General features: G+C 33.6%; 1 protein-coding gene across 4 annotated transcripts in view; it reads right to left on the bottom strand.

The window, feature by feature from the left end:
• Nucleotides 1–16,643, bottom strand: part of CCDC178 (coiled-coil domain containing 178) — a 294,180-nt gene that overhangs the window by 221,469 nt on the left and 56,068 nt on the right. For all 4 annotated transcript variants that reach the window (XR_003902446.1, XM_029921892.1, XM_029921893.1 and 1 more), the window contains exons 4-5: nucleotides 3,567–3,651; nucleotides 249–449 (exon numbers count right to left, since the gene is read on the bottom strand). Coding sequence is in view for 3 of the 4 variants with exons in the window: in XM_029921892.1 (XP_029777752.1) it covers nucleotides 249–449; nucleotides 3,567–3,651 (286 nt within the window). In the remaining variant the exon portion in view is untranslated. The remainder of the gene's footprint in view (nucleotides 1–248; nucleotides 450–3,566; nucleotides 3,652–16,643) is intronic.

Below are 16,643 nucleotides of genomic sequence, written 5' to 3'. Positions count from 1 at the left end.
AACGTCTGAATACTATAAATACTATGGAATTTCCAACAAACACCAAACCAGGGAAGGTCCAGGTTTGCTCAGTGCAGTCCCAGTTATGTAACTGAAATCAGCATTATCATCGGTAGCATCTCTCAGAATTATACTAATTTAGATACAAACTAATATGGCCACTGTTGATTTTTTTCCCCGAGCTTCAATTGATTATCCATGCCTCTTGAATAAAGTGAATAGCACTATGAATAAATCCTTATTATTACCTTTCTGCACAGCTAGTGGGATTTCTTGGAGTCTCCAGATTGACCACGAATCAATTTTTATGTGAATCGCATTCTTTCTGGACTTTTGTTGTTTTAAAGCTTCTTCAGCTTCTGCACGGTCAGTTTCTAGGCTTTTAATGAGACGAATGGCCTCTGATACCAATGTTTTCATTTCCTGTTTTAATTCTGGACACATTTCATCTTAAAATAGAAATATATATTCACATTTGTTAATAGGCCTATAAACTAGGTGGACACAGATACTATCATATTATTCTTTTTAATATTTATAGGTTTACCAAGAGAATTTTAGAAACATGAATTAGCCTTTTAAAGACAGCTCATTTATAATAGAATCATAACATTAATTATAACCTTTGAAGACAGATTTTAAGTGAACATTTTATAAAATAATTAGAATAGCTAAATCTAAAGCAAGAGCTTCATGTATAATATTTTACCTAAGGAAAGACTGTTTTATTCACAAGATATATTAAAGAGCTTTATTTTTAAATTATGCTTGTGTTTATCTGATGATGACATCAGATAAAGACTGAAAATCCTCAGATGGTTCCTAGAAACAAGACACTTTTTTCTTTATCAGACAACATCCCTAGTTAGCCTGGCCAGGAATCCATCACTTCCAAAGTCTATTTATACTGATATGACACAAATTAACTCCTGTAATGAGATATATTTGTGATTCCTGGTTCAAACCTCTGAAATGATACAGTTTAATGTTAACAGAATGATTAACATGGGTATTCATTCATCTATTTATACCAGAAACGTGTAGAGCCTGTTATGTTCTAGGCAATATGCTCTCTCCCCAGAGATAGAGCGGTAAGGAAGATGGATATGGTTTCCGCTCGGGTGACATTTATACTTGTAAACAGTGACTTTTGCCAAAATGTGACAAGACAAGAAGATATAAACAAACACAAAGTGTCAAGAAAGGCAAAGCCTCAAAGAGCTTAGGCTAGAGGAAAAACAGCAAAACTGGATTAAAAAAAAAACAACTAATAGACCTCGGTTTTATTTTGTTTTACTTTGGACAATAAAGCAATATTTCTTGGCTACTGGACACTATTATACATTGGTTAGAAGTGCAAGCTCAGTGGTCACACAGTTTCTACCTCTACCCTAGAAGACATGTTAAAGAAATCTGGCATGCTGCCTAAAAAGAATTCTTGAGAAACAGGTTTCTTATTTGTAATGCATAAAAAGTAGCTTTTCATGGACTGGCCCTTTATTTGGTCCCTAGTTTGGTTTATTGTTTTCTCCTTTCAAATTCTACCACATCCTGGATACTTTATATACTTAAGTGTCTGAGGTTTTTCTGTTTTTTTTTTAATGACAACATACACAGTGAACACTATGTTCTCTAGCCAACTTATGATATATTTAATTCCTATAACAAGATTTCCGTCTGAAAAATTGTTATGGTGAAATTAATGTCATGTAAAATTAGAGCCCATCTCATGCAATATAAATATGTTTTGCCAAACATGTCTATCATGTTTGTACAAGATGCCTTTTGTATTGTTTCTATGATAGCATCCTTAAATAAACGCTGTTTATAAACTGAGATGCCTCCAATTCATTGTATTGAACGTACCTCTCAATGTTTTTCTAGAATACCATTTCAATTGGTTTTACTGTTTCATACTAAGTGAGCAACCACTTGCAATTTTTTTTAGTACAAACACCTAATTACAATAAATCTTCCTCAACTTGATACTATCTCATACTCTGGAATCAAATGTGTGAGTTTACAATAAACATAGCTGTTTCACTGTTATGTTGTGGTCACTGATATATTAATCTTTTCTTATAGCGTTTGTCATGTGAAAAACTAAGAAGTAATAAATGAGGCTTTTGTTCTTCAGTGTAGATATAAATAATGCAATGGAAACAGTAAACACAGAGCTTCACTATGAATGAGAGTTTTGAAAAGCAAGGTTATTAGTACTTTTAAAAAGTCCTGAATTCATGAGGTGCTTGGGTGGTTCAGTCCATTAAGCAGCTGAGTCTCAATTTCGACTCAGGTCATGATCTCACAGTTCGTGGGTTCAAGCCCTACATCTGGCTATGCACTGACAGCATGGAACCTGCCTGGGATTCTCTTTCTGTCTCTCTGTCTCTCTCTCTCTCTGTCTCTGTCTCTCCCTCTGCTCCTCCCCTGCTCTCGTGCTCTCTCTCTCTCAAAATAAACACTTTTTTTTTTAAAGTTCTGAAATCAGGGGTGCCTGGGTGGCTCAGTTGGTTAAGCCTCCAACTTCAACTCAGGTCATGATCTCACAGTTCACAAGTTCAAGCCCCATATTGGGCTCTGTGCTGGCAGCTCTGAGCCTGGAGCCTGCTTCAGATTCTGTCTCCCTCTCTCTCTGCTCTTTCCCTGCTCACACTCTGTCTGTCTGTCTCTCTCTCAAAAGTAAACATTAAAGAAAGTCCTGAATTCATTAGTTATCTCTCATGAAAGTAAGATATTTAACAAATAGTTGTGGTGACGGTAGGAAGAGATGTTCAATATAGTATTAAAACTAGAGGAGTGCCTAGGTGGCTCAGTCCATTAACCGTTCAATTCTTGATTTCAGCTTAGGTCATGAGGTCAAGCCCCATGTAGGACTCTTGGTTAGCCATGGAACTTCTTAAGATTCTCTCTCTCCCTCCTCCTCTGTCCCTCCATTGCTCATGTGTGCATGTTCATGCATGCATGCTTTCTCTCTCTCAAAAAAAAAAATCAAATATGTTGAAGTAATTTTAACACAATGTTATTCCAGTATATAAATTGTTACACATTTTGTAAACTGTGACAAGATACTAATCTTTATATATATACATATATACCCATACACACACACACAGAACCTCCATGCCCAGTATGGTAGCCATGAACCATATGTGACTATTTACATTTAACATAAATTAAGATTAAACCAAAAAGTTGAATTCCTCAGTCTCCCTAGCTACATTTCAGGTGCTTAACAGCTATATGTAGCTAGTAGCTACTCTACTGGATGGTGGAAACAGAGAACACTTTGATTATCCCAGAAAGTTCTAGTGGACAGCCCTGAATTACAGTTAGCTTCTGGAGAGGTGGGAAGGGATCACTACTTACTTAAGACTTAGCCCAGTATATGGCAATAAATATTTGTTGAGTTCTGTTGTTTAAGAAGGCTCTTTCCTCTATTAGTTATTCACAAGAATTATAAAACTTTTAAAATGATTACTGTGATAACCAAAAATATGTTAAATGAAAAGTCAATGAGCTTTTAAATACAATTTCACTCATCTAAGTATGAGGTATGATTTTACCTCTTTCTTCTGGTTTGACTTCTTTCACTGGTGTAGCAAGACTCCCGTCTTCCTTCCACTCTTTTGTGGAAGAAGTTGTGCTCCTCTATAAAGGGAAAGAAGCAACCCATTAATAAAGAACTGTTGTACTTAACATTAGTATAACAAATCCTAGGTGATTCTCCTACGTTAAACTTTAAATGTTCCTGGTGAAACTTATTAGGCATGCTAACGCTACTATCCAGGTGAGCAATATAGCAAAATTCTGATACATAATGGATTTTATAATTCATGGTAAATAAAAATTTAAAATTTGTTACAAATGACCTGAAAATATTTCAGAGGATGTTAAAACAGTTTTTTTTTTAATGCAATTGGAAAAGGCACCTGAGTGGCTTGGTTGGTTAAGCATCTGTAAGCATCTGACTCTTGATTTCAGCTCAGATCATAAACGCATGGTTCATGAGATTAAACCCTGCATCAGACTCTGTGCTGACAGCTCAGAGCCTGGTAAGGCTTCTCTCTCTCCCTCTCTCTGCCCTTCCCCAGGCTGTGCTCTTGATCTCTCTCAAAATAAATAAATAAACTTGGGAAAAAAAAAAAGAGAAATTGGTGTGTCCTGGAGAGTGTTTTATCAGAAAAAGGGAGGTTTACTGAGAATAATTTGAGAACTATTTCTCTGACTTCAGAGTTTAGCAGTTTCTGGGACACAAATATCAATTACAAAACCAAAACTGCTATTTCAGATTTGAAATTATAAGGTGTTTGTGAAATGTTCAAATTAATATGTTATTTATTTTCTAAAGAAGTTTTCTAGGTAAAGTTTTATATATTGGCTAATACAGAGAGAATATACAGAGAATTTGAACCAATTCTAGAATCCAGACTACTTTTCATTGTATTTAAAAAGAAGTATTTTTCCTCGGATAAAAGTAATAAGAAAAACAGTATCAACAATAAAGACAGGGGTTACCTTTATTAAATTATTATTTTTCTTATGAAATAAGTATTACAAATTAAAGGAAGTTAATACATACCAAAAAACAAAATATAAAATAACCCATATTAAACCCATATTAGTTCACTCTTTTAAAATATAACATAGAATATAGTATTCTAATGATATTTCAATTTTTATAAAATTAGTCATAAAATATTATATGCTGCTTTAGTTACATGATATTGTTTCCTGTATATTTGACTACTGTGTAATATATCTGATAACTGCATACTATGTATCTCCTTGGTCCACAATTTATTTTAAAAAGTCTGTTTAATACGAGGTCAGGTCAGTATTCATTATATTTTTCCTATAGTTTTAATTTCATTTTTAAATATGTGTTTTAAATAATGTATTTTTTCTTGCTTGTTTACTTTAAAAAATGTTGAATCAGTACATTATACACTTCAAACTAATGTAACATCGTGTGTCAACTATACTCAAATAAAAAATAAAGATAGAAAAATAATTGTCCCAGCATCTATTAGTAAATAATGCTCTCCCTACTGGCTTATAATACCAATTACATGATATACTAACTTATTACATATAATTGAACCTATTTTTGTGTATATTATTCTAAAATTCAGTTAATTTTTGGACCAAGGTTTACTTTAATTCCTATATATATACATATATATATATATTTTAATTGAGGCAAAAGTCACATCACATAAAATTAACCATTTGGAATTGTAAATTATAATGGAATTTACTATATTCAATGTTGTGCAATCATCATCCCCATCTAGTGGTAAAACATTTTCTTCACCTCAAAAGAGCAGCCTCTTATTTATTAAGCAATCTCCCGCCTTGCCCTTCCCCACCAGCCCTTGTCAAGGGCCAGTGTGTCCCATCTCTATGAATTTATCTGCTAGGCATATTTAATATAAATGGACTCAGACAATAGGCCACTTTTTGTGTTTGGCTTCTTTAATTTTGCATAATGGTTTAGAAGTTTATCCATGTTGCAGCATGCATCAAAACTTTATTACTTTTTGTGGTTGAATAATATTCCACTCTATAGATATACCACTCTTTATTTCTATATTACTCCATTGAAAAATCTGAGGCTTTTTCCACCTTTTGGCTATTGTGAATACTGATGATATGAACATCGCACACAAAATTTTGTTTGAATACCTGTTCTTTTGAAATCTTTTCTGTACATACCTCAGAGTAGAATTGCTGGGTCATGTGGTCACTCCAGGTTTAACTTTTTGAGGAACCACCAAAACTATTTTTTCAAAGTGGCTAAACCATTTGACATTTCCACCATCAATGTCTGAGGTTTCCACTGTTGAAAAAAAAGTGGCAAGAACAGGCATCCTTGTGTTGATCCCGATTTTAGGTTGAAAAATCTTGTCTTAAACATTGAGTATAATGGCAGTTGAGAGTTTTTCTTAAATGAACTTTATCATGATTCCCAACCTGTTTCTTTTTTTTTTTTTGGAGTATTTCCATCATGAAAAGGTACTGGACTTTACCACATATTTTCTACATTAATTGAGATGTTCATATGGGTTTGCCTCCCATATATATCCATTACTGTGGATATATTGTACATTATGATTAGTTCTGTTATTTTGAACCACCCTTATGCTTGCTGGGAGAGAATCTCACTTGATCATGACATATAATTATATTATTATGTTGCTAGGTTCAGGTTGCTAGTATTTTTTTGAAGATTTTTGCATACATATTCATAAAGTCATTCGTCTACATTTCTTTTTCTTGTGATGTCCTTATCTGGAGTAGTATCAGGACAATGCTAGCCTCATAGAATGAGTTGAAAAGTATTTCCTTCTCTTCCATTTTTTGGAAGAGTTTGAGAAGCACTGGTATTAATTCTTCTTTCAATGTTTAGTAGAATTTACCAGTGAAGCCATTTGATCCTGGATTGGGAGATTTTTGATTGCTGATTTATCTACTTCTTACAAATCTGTTTAGATTTCCTACCTCTGAATCAGTTTCGTTAGTTTATGTGTTCCTAGGAATGTGTCTATTTCATCCTAGTTATTTAAATTTGTTGTTCATAGTATTATCAATTGTTCATAGTATTATAACCCTTTTTATTTCTGTGAGGTCTCTAGTAATGTCCCTAATTTTTTTATTTTAATAAATCGAGTCTTTTTCTCCTTTGTCAGTCTATTCAAAGGTTTGTGAAATTGCCTGATCTTTTCAAAGAAACAACTTTTTATTGATACTATTAACTGTTTTTTATTCTTGTCTTGTTATCATTGCACTAATCTTTATTATTTCCTTTCTTTTGTTAGCTTTAGCACATTCATTCTTTTCTAGTTCTGTAAGATACAGAATTAGATTACTGTATTCAAATCTTCATTTTTAATGTTAGCACTTATGGCTATCAAGTGCCCTTGGAACACTGTTTCCCCTGCATCCCATAGGTTTTGATACACTGTGTTTTCATTTTCATTCAATTCAAAGTATTTCCTAATTTATTCTGTGATTATAGCCTTGACTGATCGAGATTTTTTTAAGCATGTTTTAAAAAATCTACATGTATATGGATTTCCTAGATTTCTTTCTGTTATTGATTTCTAGTTTCATTCTATTGGGTCAGAAAGGACACTTTGTATGATTTCAGCCTTTTTTTTATTCTATTGACATTTGTTAGGTGGCTTAACATATGATCTATGCTGAATAATGTTTAATATCAACATGAAGAGTGTGTTTTCTACTGCTATTGGGTAGTATGTATTATATAAATCTGTTAGGCCTAGATTGTCCTAGTGCTGTTCAAGACTGTATCATTACTGATTTTTTTTTTAGTTCTTTTAACCATTATTGAAAGTAGGCATACTGGAGTCTCAAACTCTTCTTACAGAACGGTATATTTTTCACTTTATTTCTGTCAGTTTAACTTCAGAAATTTTTTGGTTATGTTTTGGGGGTGTATAATAATTTTTATATATTCTTGATGAAATGACTTCTTTATCAAGATGTCAATTATTCTTTGTCTTCTAACTTTTATCTGAAAGTAAATAAACTTTAAAAAGGACCCCTTTTCCATTTTGCTATTTGTTTTCTATAATACTTAAATATTTTTCATGCTCTAATTTCTCCATAATTGCTTTATTCTGTGGTTAGTTGATTTTTTTTTAGTGTATTTAGTTTCTTTATTGGATTTGTGTTGGTGTTTTTATTTTTTAGAATTTTTCTTAGTGGTTCACTGGCAATTACAATTAACACCTTAACTTCATAAAAATTAAGTTTGAATTAAAATCAATGTAGATTCAGTAGTATTAAAAACAAAACAAAACAAAACAAACAAAAAAACCTCTGTTCCTTCTGCTCCCTCCCTTTAGGTGTCATTTTTACAAATTACACATTTACACACTGTGTGCCTAAACACATGCACGTATACACACACACAAACACACACTCTAATTTGAAAGAGAGTGAGAGTGTGAACAGGGGAGAGGGGCAGAGGGAAAGAGAAAGAGAAAGTAGAGAATCTTAAGCAGGCTTCACACTCAGTGTGGAGCCCAATGTGGGACTTGATCCCAAAACCCTGGAATCATGACCTGAGCTGAAATCAAGAGTTGGATGCTCAAATGAATGAGCCACCCAGGTGCCCTGTGTGCCTATTAATATAGATTTATGCTTTTATCCATTTATCTCAAAAATTATATAGGACAATAAAAGAGATGCAAAATAAAAATGCATTCATATTGACTTTTATATATATCTTTGTAGCTACCTCACTGTTCTTTACTTCTTCATATGGCTTCAAGTTACTGTCTAGTGTCCTTTGATTTCTGCCTAAAGACTACCTTTAGGATTTCTAATAGAAAGGTCTGCTAGAGATGGAGTCCCTCAAATTTTTGTTTATCTGGAAATATCTTACTTTCTTCCTTATTATTGAAGGATATTTTTGAAGATTCAAAATTCTTGTTTGGCAGTTGTGGTTTTTCTTCCAGCACTTTAAATGTATCATGCCTCTGGCCTCCATAATTTCTGATGAGAAATCGACTGTTCTTTTTATTGAGGATCCCTTATTCATGATGAGTCACTTCTCTCTTGCTATTCTTAAGATACTGTTTGTCCCGGGCTTTCAATGATTTAACCAGAACATGTGGATATCTGAGTTTATCCTGCTTAGAGTCCACTAAATTTAGTAAAAGTATAAATTCACATCTTTCTGAATTTGGGGATTTTTAGCCAAATTTCTTTAAATATTCTTTCTCTTCCTTTTTCTCTTCCCTGTTACTCTTGCACTCTCATTATGTGTATATTTATATTTGTGGCAGTGTCCCTCACATCTGTTAGGCTCTGTTCATTTTACTTCATTCCTTTGTCGTTCTGCTCCTCAGCGTGAATAATCTCAATTGACCTATTTTCGAGTTCACTGATTCTTTCCTCTGACTGCTCAAATCTGTTGATGAACATCTGTAATTAATTTTTCATTTCAGTTACTGGACTTTTCAGGTCCACAGTATCTACTTGGTTCTTTTTTTATAATTTCTATTTCTCTATTGATGATCTTAATTTGTTGAGACATTAAGTCTCCTGGTTTTAATTCTTTATCCATAGTTTCCTTTATCTGTTTGAGAATATTTAAGATTGTTCATTTAGCTATTGTCCAATAAATCCAATGTCTAAGCTTTCTCAGGACCATTCTTTAAAAACTTCTCTTTACCCCCGTGTTAATGGCATAAACTTTCTTTCTTTACTTTGCCTGCTTCATAATTTTTGTAGGAAACTCGACATCCTAAATAGCTTGATGTAAAATATAAGTAAGATAACCTTTCCTCCTTGGAGATTGTTGTTGCTGTTTGCTGTGGGTTGTTATTCTTTCTCTGTTTAGTAGTAGTTCTTCAAAAAACATTTTGTAATTTCTATATTCTTTGTCATGTGTGGCTGTGGAACTAGAAGTTTCAGTAGCTTACTGGTAAACTTATGTTTTGTCCAAATTATCGTAAATCAAAAATGTCAAAAAAAGAAAAGAAAGAAAAATGAAAAGGAAAAATGAAGAAAAATGGAAAAGGAAAAGGAAAAGAAAAAAAAATATCCTCCCAGCCTTAGCAGATGGGCTCTGTGTTCCCTTAATACTTATCCAGGCTGTTTACAACACTGCTTCTACCTTCAATTCTCACCTGCACTGATCCTACAGGTCAGCCAGAAGTAAATGACCAGGGTCATCTTGGACCTTCCCCGAACGAGAATCTGGCACTGGTCAGAGGCGTGCACTTCTGAACGCTCCAGTATATATGGCAGCTTTGAAGAACCCTGTTTCCTCCGTGCATCCCTTTTGCCGACCTCTTCCTTCCTAGGCATTTTGGTCTGGCTAACGCTTGTGCCCACTGTTACTCACGGCCTCAGACAGCACTGGCCAGTACACGCCTTTAAACGCTTTCAGTAAAGACTGCCTGAGTGCCTCCAGCTGAGTGATTGCCCCAAGTCAGGCTAAACAGAGACAAGGCTTTGTGCTGCCTCCTCAAGAAGTCATCAGACAGGTCAAAACGCTGTAACACAATTCTTTGAGAATAAGGTCCACACTGTTTGCTCTGGCACTAGCGACCTACACCGCAGGGACAGGCTGCTCCCTTCACGGCACCACTGACCTGCGGGCAAGCGGGCAGTGTAAAGTGCCACAGTGCTCTTAATGCAATGCCACAGACTCTTCATTAACTCGTCCCCTGGCTGTCGTTTTTGACTAAATTCAGAATTCTACAAAAGTTGATTTTGACCAATTTTTGCCAACATTTCTTTGCGGTGGGGCAGAGCCCTGGCGATCCCTATTCTGCCATTTGCAGTGACATCCTATTTCTTATGTTTTCAAAATTCATTTTAATACCAAAAAAATTCTGTTTTTAATTTTCTGGTTCTTTGGAAGTAAAACTCATCTACAGCACATTAATCATTAAAATTTGAACATAAAAACAATTTAATAAGAATGAAAGGAGCTTACCATTCTTCACGAGAAGTTTCAAACTGTCAAAATAAACGATCTCAATAAAAATCAAATTTTAAATACTTCAAAAAAGAAGAGTAAACTTATACTTGAACTAAATAATAAGACTGTAATGCTCCACTTCACATGCTCTGTTATATTTGGTCAAACTGTACTGTTATTTCTAAACCAAGTATTCTACTTCTTCTACGTAGTCCTTGCATTATTACCCCCCCAGTTGTTCTCACCTTTCATCTTCTAAATCTTTACTCCTTCATCAAAGGCCAGTTCAATACAACTTGCCCCCGAAAGACTTTGCATATAATAAGTGTATATCCACTGAACTGTAATATTTTATCAAAGAGTGGAAAACACATAACTATAGGTAAGTTCACAAATATTTAGTTTTCTGGGGCGCCTGGGTGGCTCAGTCGGTTACGCCTCCGACTTCGGCTCAGGTCAGATCTCACATTCGTGGGTTCCAGCCCCTCGTCGGGCTCTGTGCTGACAGCTAGCTCAGAGCCTGGAGCCTGCTTCCAGTTCTGTGTCTCCTTCTCTCTCTGCCCCTCCCCCTCTCACACTCCGTCTCTCTCTCTCTGTATCAAAAATAAATAAAACATTTAAAAATTTTTTAAAAGAACAAATATTTCATTTTCTATAGTGTCCTTCTTTTAGACTATAAACTCCAGGGTAGGAGTCATGTTCTACAGACATATTCTAAGAGTATCTTGCACTGTGAGGGACACAAATCACTAAAACCAAAAGATACATGGTCATAATTGTATGAGTTTCCTAGATAGTCTTTAATTCCAGATGTTAGGTTGGTTATACACGATTATTTCTTTTCAATTCCCATGTTGTACCAATATTTCTGGAGAAAAATATATATGTTTGCTAATGAAATCACTGGAAGATATGCTTTAGAATAATTCCCAGAAATAGAAAGAAATCAGGTGAGACTGCTGGTGAAAATAGAGCAAAGAAAAATATAACTCAGAAGAGAAAAAGGAAGACCACTTCAGGGGAGGTGAAAGGGCTTCTCTGGAGCTCATGAAAAATTCGCAGCATGTGAGAAGACGCAGGTGATAATCAAAGTAAATAAATGCAGGCCCTCCTGCGGTGAAGCAGACGAGTCTTACTGCCTTCCATTCTGAGAACCCAGTATACATGGCTGACAAGATTCCTTCTAGTCACTGACATGAGAACTCTCTAGCCACCCAAGATCTGCCTGCGACAGAGAGGCTGTCTAAGAATGGAAGTTGGGGTTCCAGAGAGAAACAAAACAGAGCCTACATCACTAGCAGAATCTCACATAGAAACAAACAGATGGGAAGGGGAAAAAAAGGCTGATTCGCCAGCGAGTGAAAATACTCTAAGGTGCTACAACAATTTCAGTGCTTATTAAGTAAAAAAGAGTCTCTCAACTTTGTTGCCTAATCATATTCCTATTTACAAGGAGCTCCACTATAATTTTGTATATACTGGATAAAAGCCTTTGATGCAAGCAGACATTGACAGCTGCTAAAAAGCAAATAACAGCAGCAACAACAACAACAGCAAAAAAAACTTATGTTCACAACCAGTAATCAGTCTGGTCCATTATTTATAAATACAGAAAAACAAAAAAGAGTATACAAATATTTAAGGAAAGATTAGAGCATAAGAAATAAGAAAATTTACTTAAGATATAACAGAAACACTGGAATGAACAAAAAAGAATGTAATAATAAATCCAAGGCATATGTATATTTCTCCACAATATTAAAGAATAGGAAGATGAAATTTCATATAGGAATGTTGTTATGCACGGAGCGCCTGTATAGGCACCGGTTGTTATAGAAGGCTCAGCTGGTTGAGCATCTCACTTCAGCTCAGGTCAGAATCTCGTGGTTCGTGATTTTGAGCCCCACATTGGGCTCTGTGCTGACAGCTCAGAGCCTGGAGCCTGCTTCAGATTCTGTGACTCCCTCTCTCTCTGCCCCTCACCCTCTCATGCTCTGTCTCTCTGTATCAAAAATAAATAAAACATTAAAAAAATAAAATAAATAAGTACATAAACATAAAAAATTAAAAAAAGAAATGTTGTTATCCAAATATGAAAAGACTAAAATATGTAATAATTGCATTACCTATAGAGATGAGAATTTAGTTTTCTATAAAATTTACACTTCGAAAGAAGGGAGATGGACAAGTTAATAATGATATTGGAAAATTTAAATAATTATTTGGAAGAGGAAAAGTATGTGCCTTATGCCATACGGTAATAGACTTCAGATTTAAAGAAGCCAAATGTAAAAAAAAAAAGTACTGAAATAATAAAACATTTTAATAATCTTGATATCAGGAAAATTTTGTTAAATAATACAAAATTTGTCAGATAATGGATTGGTTTTACATATAAATTTCTCTATGAAAGAGTACCGCAAATAGGTTAAAAATTACTACAAGCAGAAAAAAATTATAGCCAACATAAAAGAATATAGATATTTTTCTATACTTCTGCACATATGTAAAAAATAACAAGCAAGAAAAAAACTGGGAAAACCATATGAATGGCAATTAATAGAAAATGAAATACAAATGGGGAGAAAGCATAGGATGCTCTATTTGTGTGTGCTAACTGATCTTTATATATTTAGCCATATCTATGATATGTACACGCACATACAATTACATACGCAGATATATGTTAAATAAATACTATATGTATATTAATATGTAAAAGAACCAATCACTTAACATCAGGTTTTTATCGATTTCCCATCTCCCTCATTACCACCTACTTAATCCTCTCCTCTAAACTAGTTTCAGTCTTTGCAAAACTGCTGAAAGTTTCTTGTGCTAACAGCATAACAGATTTGATGAAATCTAAAAAAAATTCTGAAGAGACTAAATTCATCTACATAATTAACAAAAACCTGATGAATGCAGTTGTTTGAAATCCCAGTGGGTTTTGCATGTAATATGACAAGCTTATTCTAAAATTTATATGTACCAAGAGCAGCCAAAGAAATATAAGGATGGAAAAAAAGAGGGAACTACCATACCAGATATTAAAACATATTACAGGGGCATCTAGATGGCTCTTTATTTTGGCTTAGGTCATGATCTCACAGTTGGTGAGATGGAGTCCTTCCTGTTTGGGATTCTCTCTCTCCCTCTCTCTCTCTATTCCTCCCCCGCTCATGCACTCCCTCTCTGTCTCCCTCTCTCTCTCTAAATAAACTTCAAAAACCCATATTATGAAGAATGTTTAGTAGAATGAGGTACTATAATAGAGAGGTAAAATTAACCAGTGGACTGATGGGAGTTAGATATAATCATAAAAACTTGATATATGATAGATGTTGTATAACTGATTTCTAAGAAATGACTGGATTTTACAAAAAAGCTGATGTTGAAAACAAGAATGTTCTCTATTTTTACAAATTAAAATAACTACATATTCATTCTTTGTATCTTCACACAAAAAATATAATGCACATTGTTAAACAATTAAATCTCAAGCAAAAAAAAATGTTAAAATTTTAGAAGAAATAAAAGACAAACTTTCATGATTGCACTATGGAGAGAGTTCATAAATAAGATACAAAGCACTTAAAGAGGAAATGAAAGATGTAAGTATATTAAAATTAAAAACTTATTTTAACTAAAGGATATCATAAAGTAAAAAGACAAGTCAAACTGAGAGAATAAGTTTAAAACACATACAGCAAATTCAAGACTGCAACCTGTTCTTACAGGTCAGTAAGAAAATCCAAATAAACCCAAAAAACAATGGCAAATGATAAAGGTGCAGAGAATGAACATTCAGTGAGTGTATTATTAGATCCTAAACTAATCAATCATTAGGAAAATATTATTCCTTGGTTTAACTGGTAACACACAGCCCTGCATACTGCAGAAACCTACCAACAGACTGATTTATTTATATAATAGTCCTGAGAAACCGCTTGAAGTTGAAGTGTCACAAGAAAGTCAGGAAGAAATTGGTTAAGAGGCTCTTTAATAATTGTGACATAATTATTCAAAAATGTTAAATTCCTCAACAAGTATGTAATGCTTAATGCTATCAATTTAATCTTTTGTAGCACAACAGAAAATGATGTATACAAATAGGTTACCTACATTTTTTTAAAAATAGAGTTAAATTTGGTACAAATATTTTAGGATAATCTATGAAAACCTTACCATAGCAATATTTTTGTTGATGTAAGTGATGAAGCAAAAGAAAAATATTTTAATCAGTCTTTGATCTAATATGAGAAGGCAAAACTGGACGTACCTAGTATTCAAATAACTTTGATACTTCAATGGTTAACAAAGGGCAGGCCTACAATACCACAGAAAACTTTGGAATTTTATATCCATAATTACTTATCTGAAAGACTTAGAAAAGTTTTAGAAATCTCTTGAAGTTGATAAATTATTTTTAATAAAATTCCTGTTAAAATTAAGCTTAGAATTTCACGTACTGCTGTAAATATTTTAGATATTTAGAAACACTGACTATAATTAACATTTAACCAATTTTACCCAACAAACCACCAAATTCCATACATTTTTTATTTCTTTCTTTTTCAAAAAGCAAGAGAAACAAAAGTGGGAGGGTACTAAAAATGTCATATTGGACATTTAAAAATTAACACATTACAAGGAAATCAAAAACTTTATTTGCTTTGGGCTCTAAACCACATTGCCCACAAACTTCTTGATATATATGACACTCTAACTGACCTGGTTATTTAACTTCATATTTCTATTAAAAAGTATTACCAAATTTTGTATATATTTAAATGGTATTTAAAGTTTGAAGACAAAGTGTTCATATAACATTCTATTTTCCATTCTAAACATTAAGAAAAAATAACTTTATGGTGGGAATCTCCTTTTTATTATAAAATATTTGTAGATGTGGAATACTAATACTGAATACTATTTTCCACAGCTGTGACCAACTTTCATCTGGAAAGAATACTCATACCATTGAATTTGCAATAGATTTGGAGTTTCCTATAGTTAACCTACTCGAGTCCAAATCATCTTGAAAACATGGGCAATGTTTATCAAATAATATGCCAAATTCAAAGGTTTTTTTAAAAAAAAGTACATCCGCCCCATGTTTAAAAAGCAGCCTTCTGCAAAATTTGAAATAACTTTAAAAATTATTCCTGAACCCATGCATTCAAGTGTATTTATTTAAGGAATTGATACATAAATTCAGCAGTCACAAGATACAAAGTCAACATACAAAAATCTGTGGCATACCTATACACCAATAATGAAGCAGCAGGAAGCAAAATCAAGGAATCAATCCTATTTACAGTTGCACCAAAAACCATAAGACACAAAAGAATAAATCCAACCAAAGAGGTAAAATACCTGTATTCTGAAAACTATAGAAAACTGATGAAATAAATTGAAGAGGACACAAAGAAATAGAAAAACATTCCATACTCATGGGTTCAAAGAACAAATATTGTTAAAATGTCTATACTACCCAAAGTAATCTACCCATTTAATACAATTCCTATCAAAATACCACCAGCATTTTTCACAAAGCTAGAAATACAATCCTAAAATTTGTATGGAACCAGAAAAGACCTGAATAGCCAAAGCAATCTTGTAGAAAATTAAAGCTGGAAGCATCACAGTCCCAGATTTCAAGGTATATTACAAAGCTGCAGTCATCAAGATAGTATGGTACTAGAACAAAAACAGACACATAGATTAATGCAACAGAATAGGAAACTCAGAAATGGTCCCACAACTATACAGTCAACACACTTTCAACAAAGCAGGAAAAAATATCCAATGGAAAAAAGACAGGTCTCTTCAACAAATGGTGTTGGGAAAACTGGACAGTAACATGCAAAAGAATGAAGCTGGACCGTTTTCTTATACCATATGCAAAAATAAATTCGAAATGGATAGAAGATCTCAATGTGAGACAGGAAACCATCAAAATCCTAGAGAGCAACACAGGCAGCAACCTCTTTGACTTCAACCTCTTTCACTTCTTACTAGACACATATTTGGATGCAAGAGAAACAAAAGCAAAAATGAACTGTTAGGACTCCATCAAGATAAAAAGGTTCTGCACAGCAAAGGAAACAATCAACAAAACTAAAAGGCAGCCCATGGAATGGGAGAATATTATGTGCAAATGACATGTGATACA

Source organism: Suricata suricatta, chromosome 14 (genome assembly GCF_006229205.1).
Source record: "Suricata suricatta isolate VVHF042 chromosome 14, meerkat_22Aug2017_6uvM2_HiC, whole genome shotgun sequence".
NCBI classification, from domain to species: domain Eukaryota; kingdom Metazoa; phylum Chordata; class Mammalia; order Carnivora; family Herpestidae; genus Suricata; species Suricata suricatta.
Note: the sequence above shows the minus strand (reverse complement) of the source record. Positions and strands in the feature narration are given on the sequence as shown.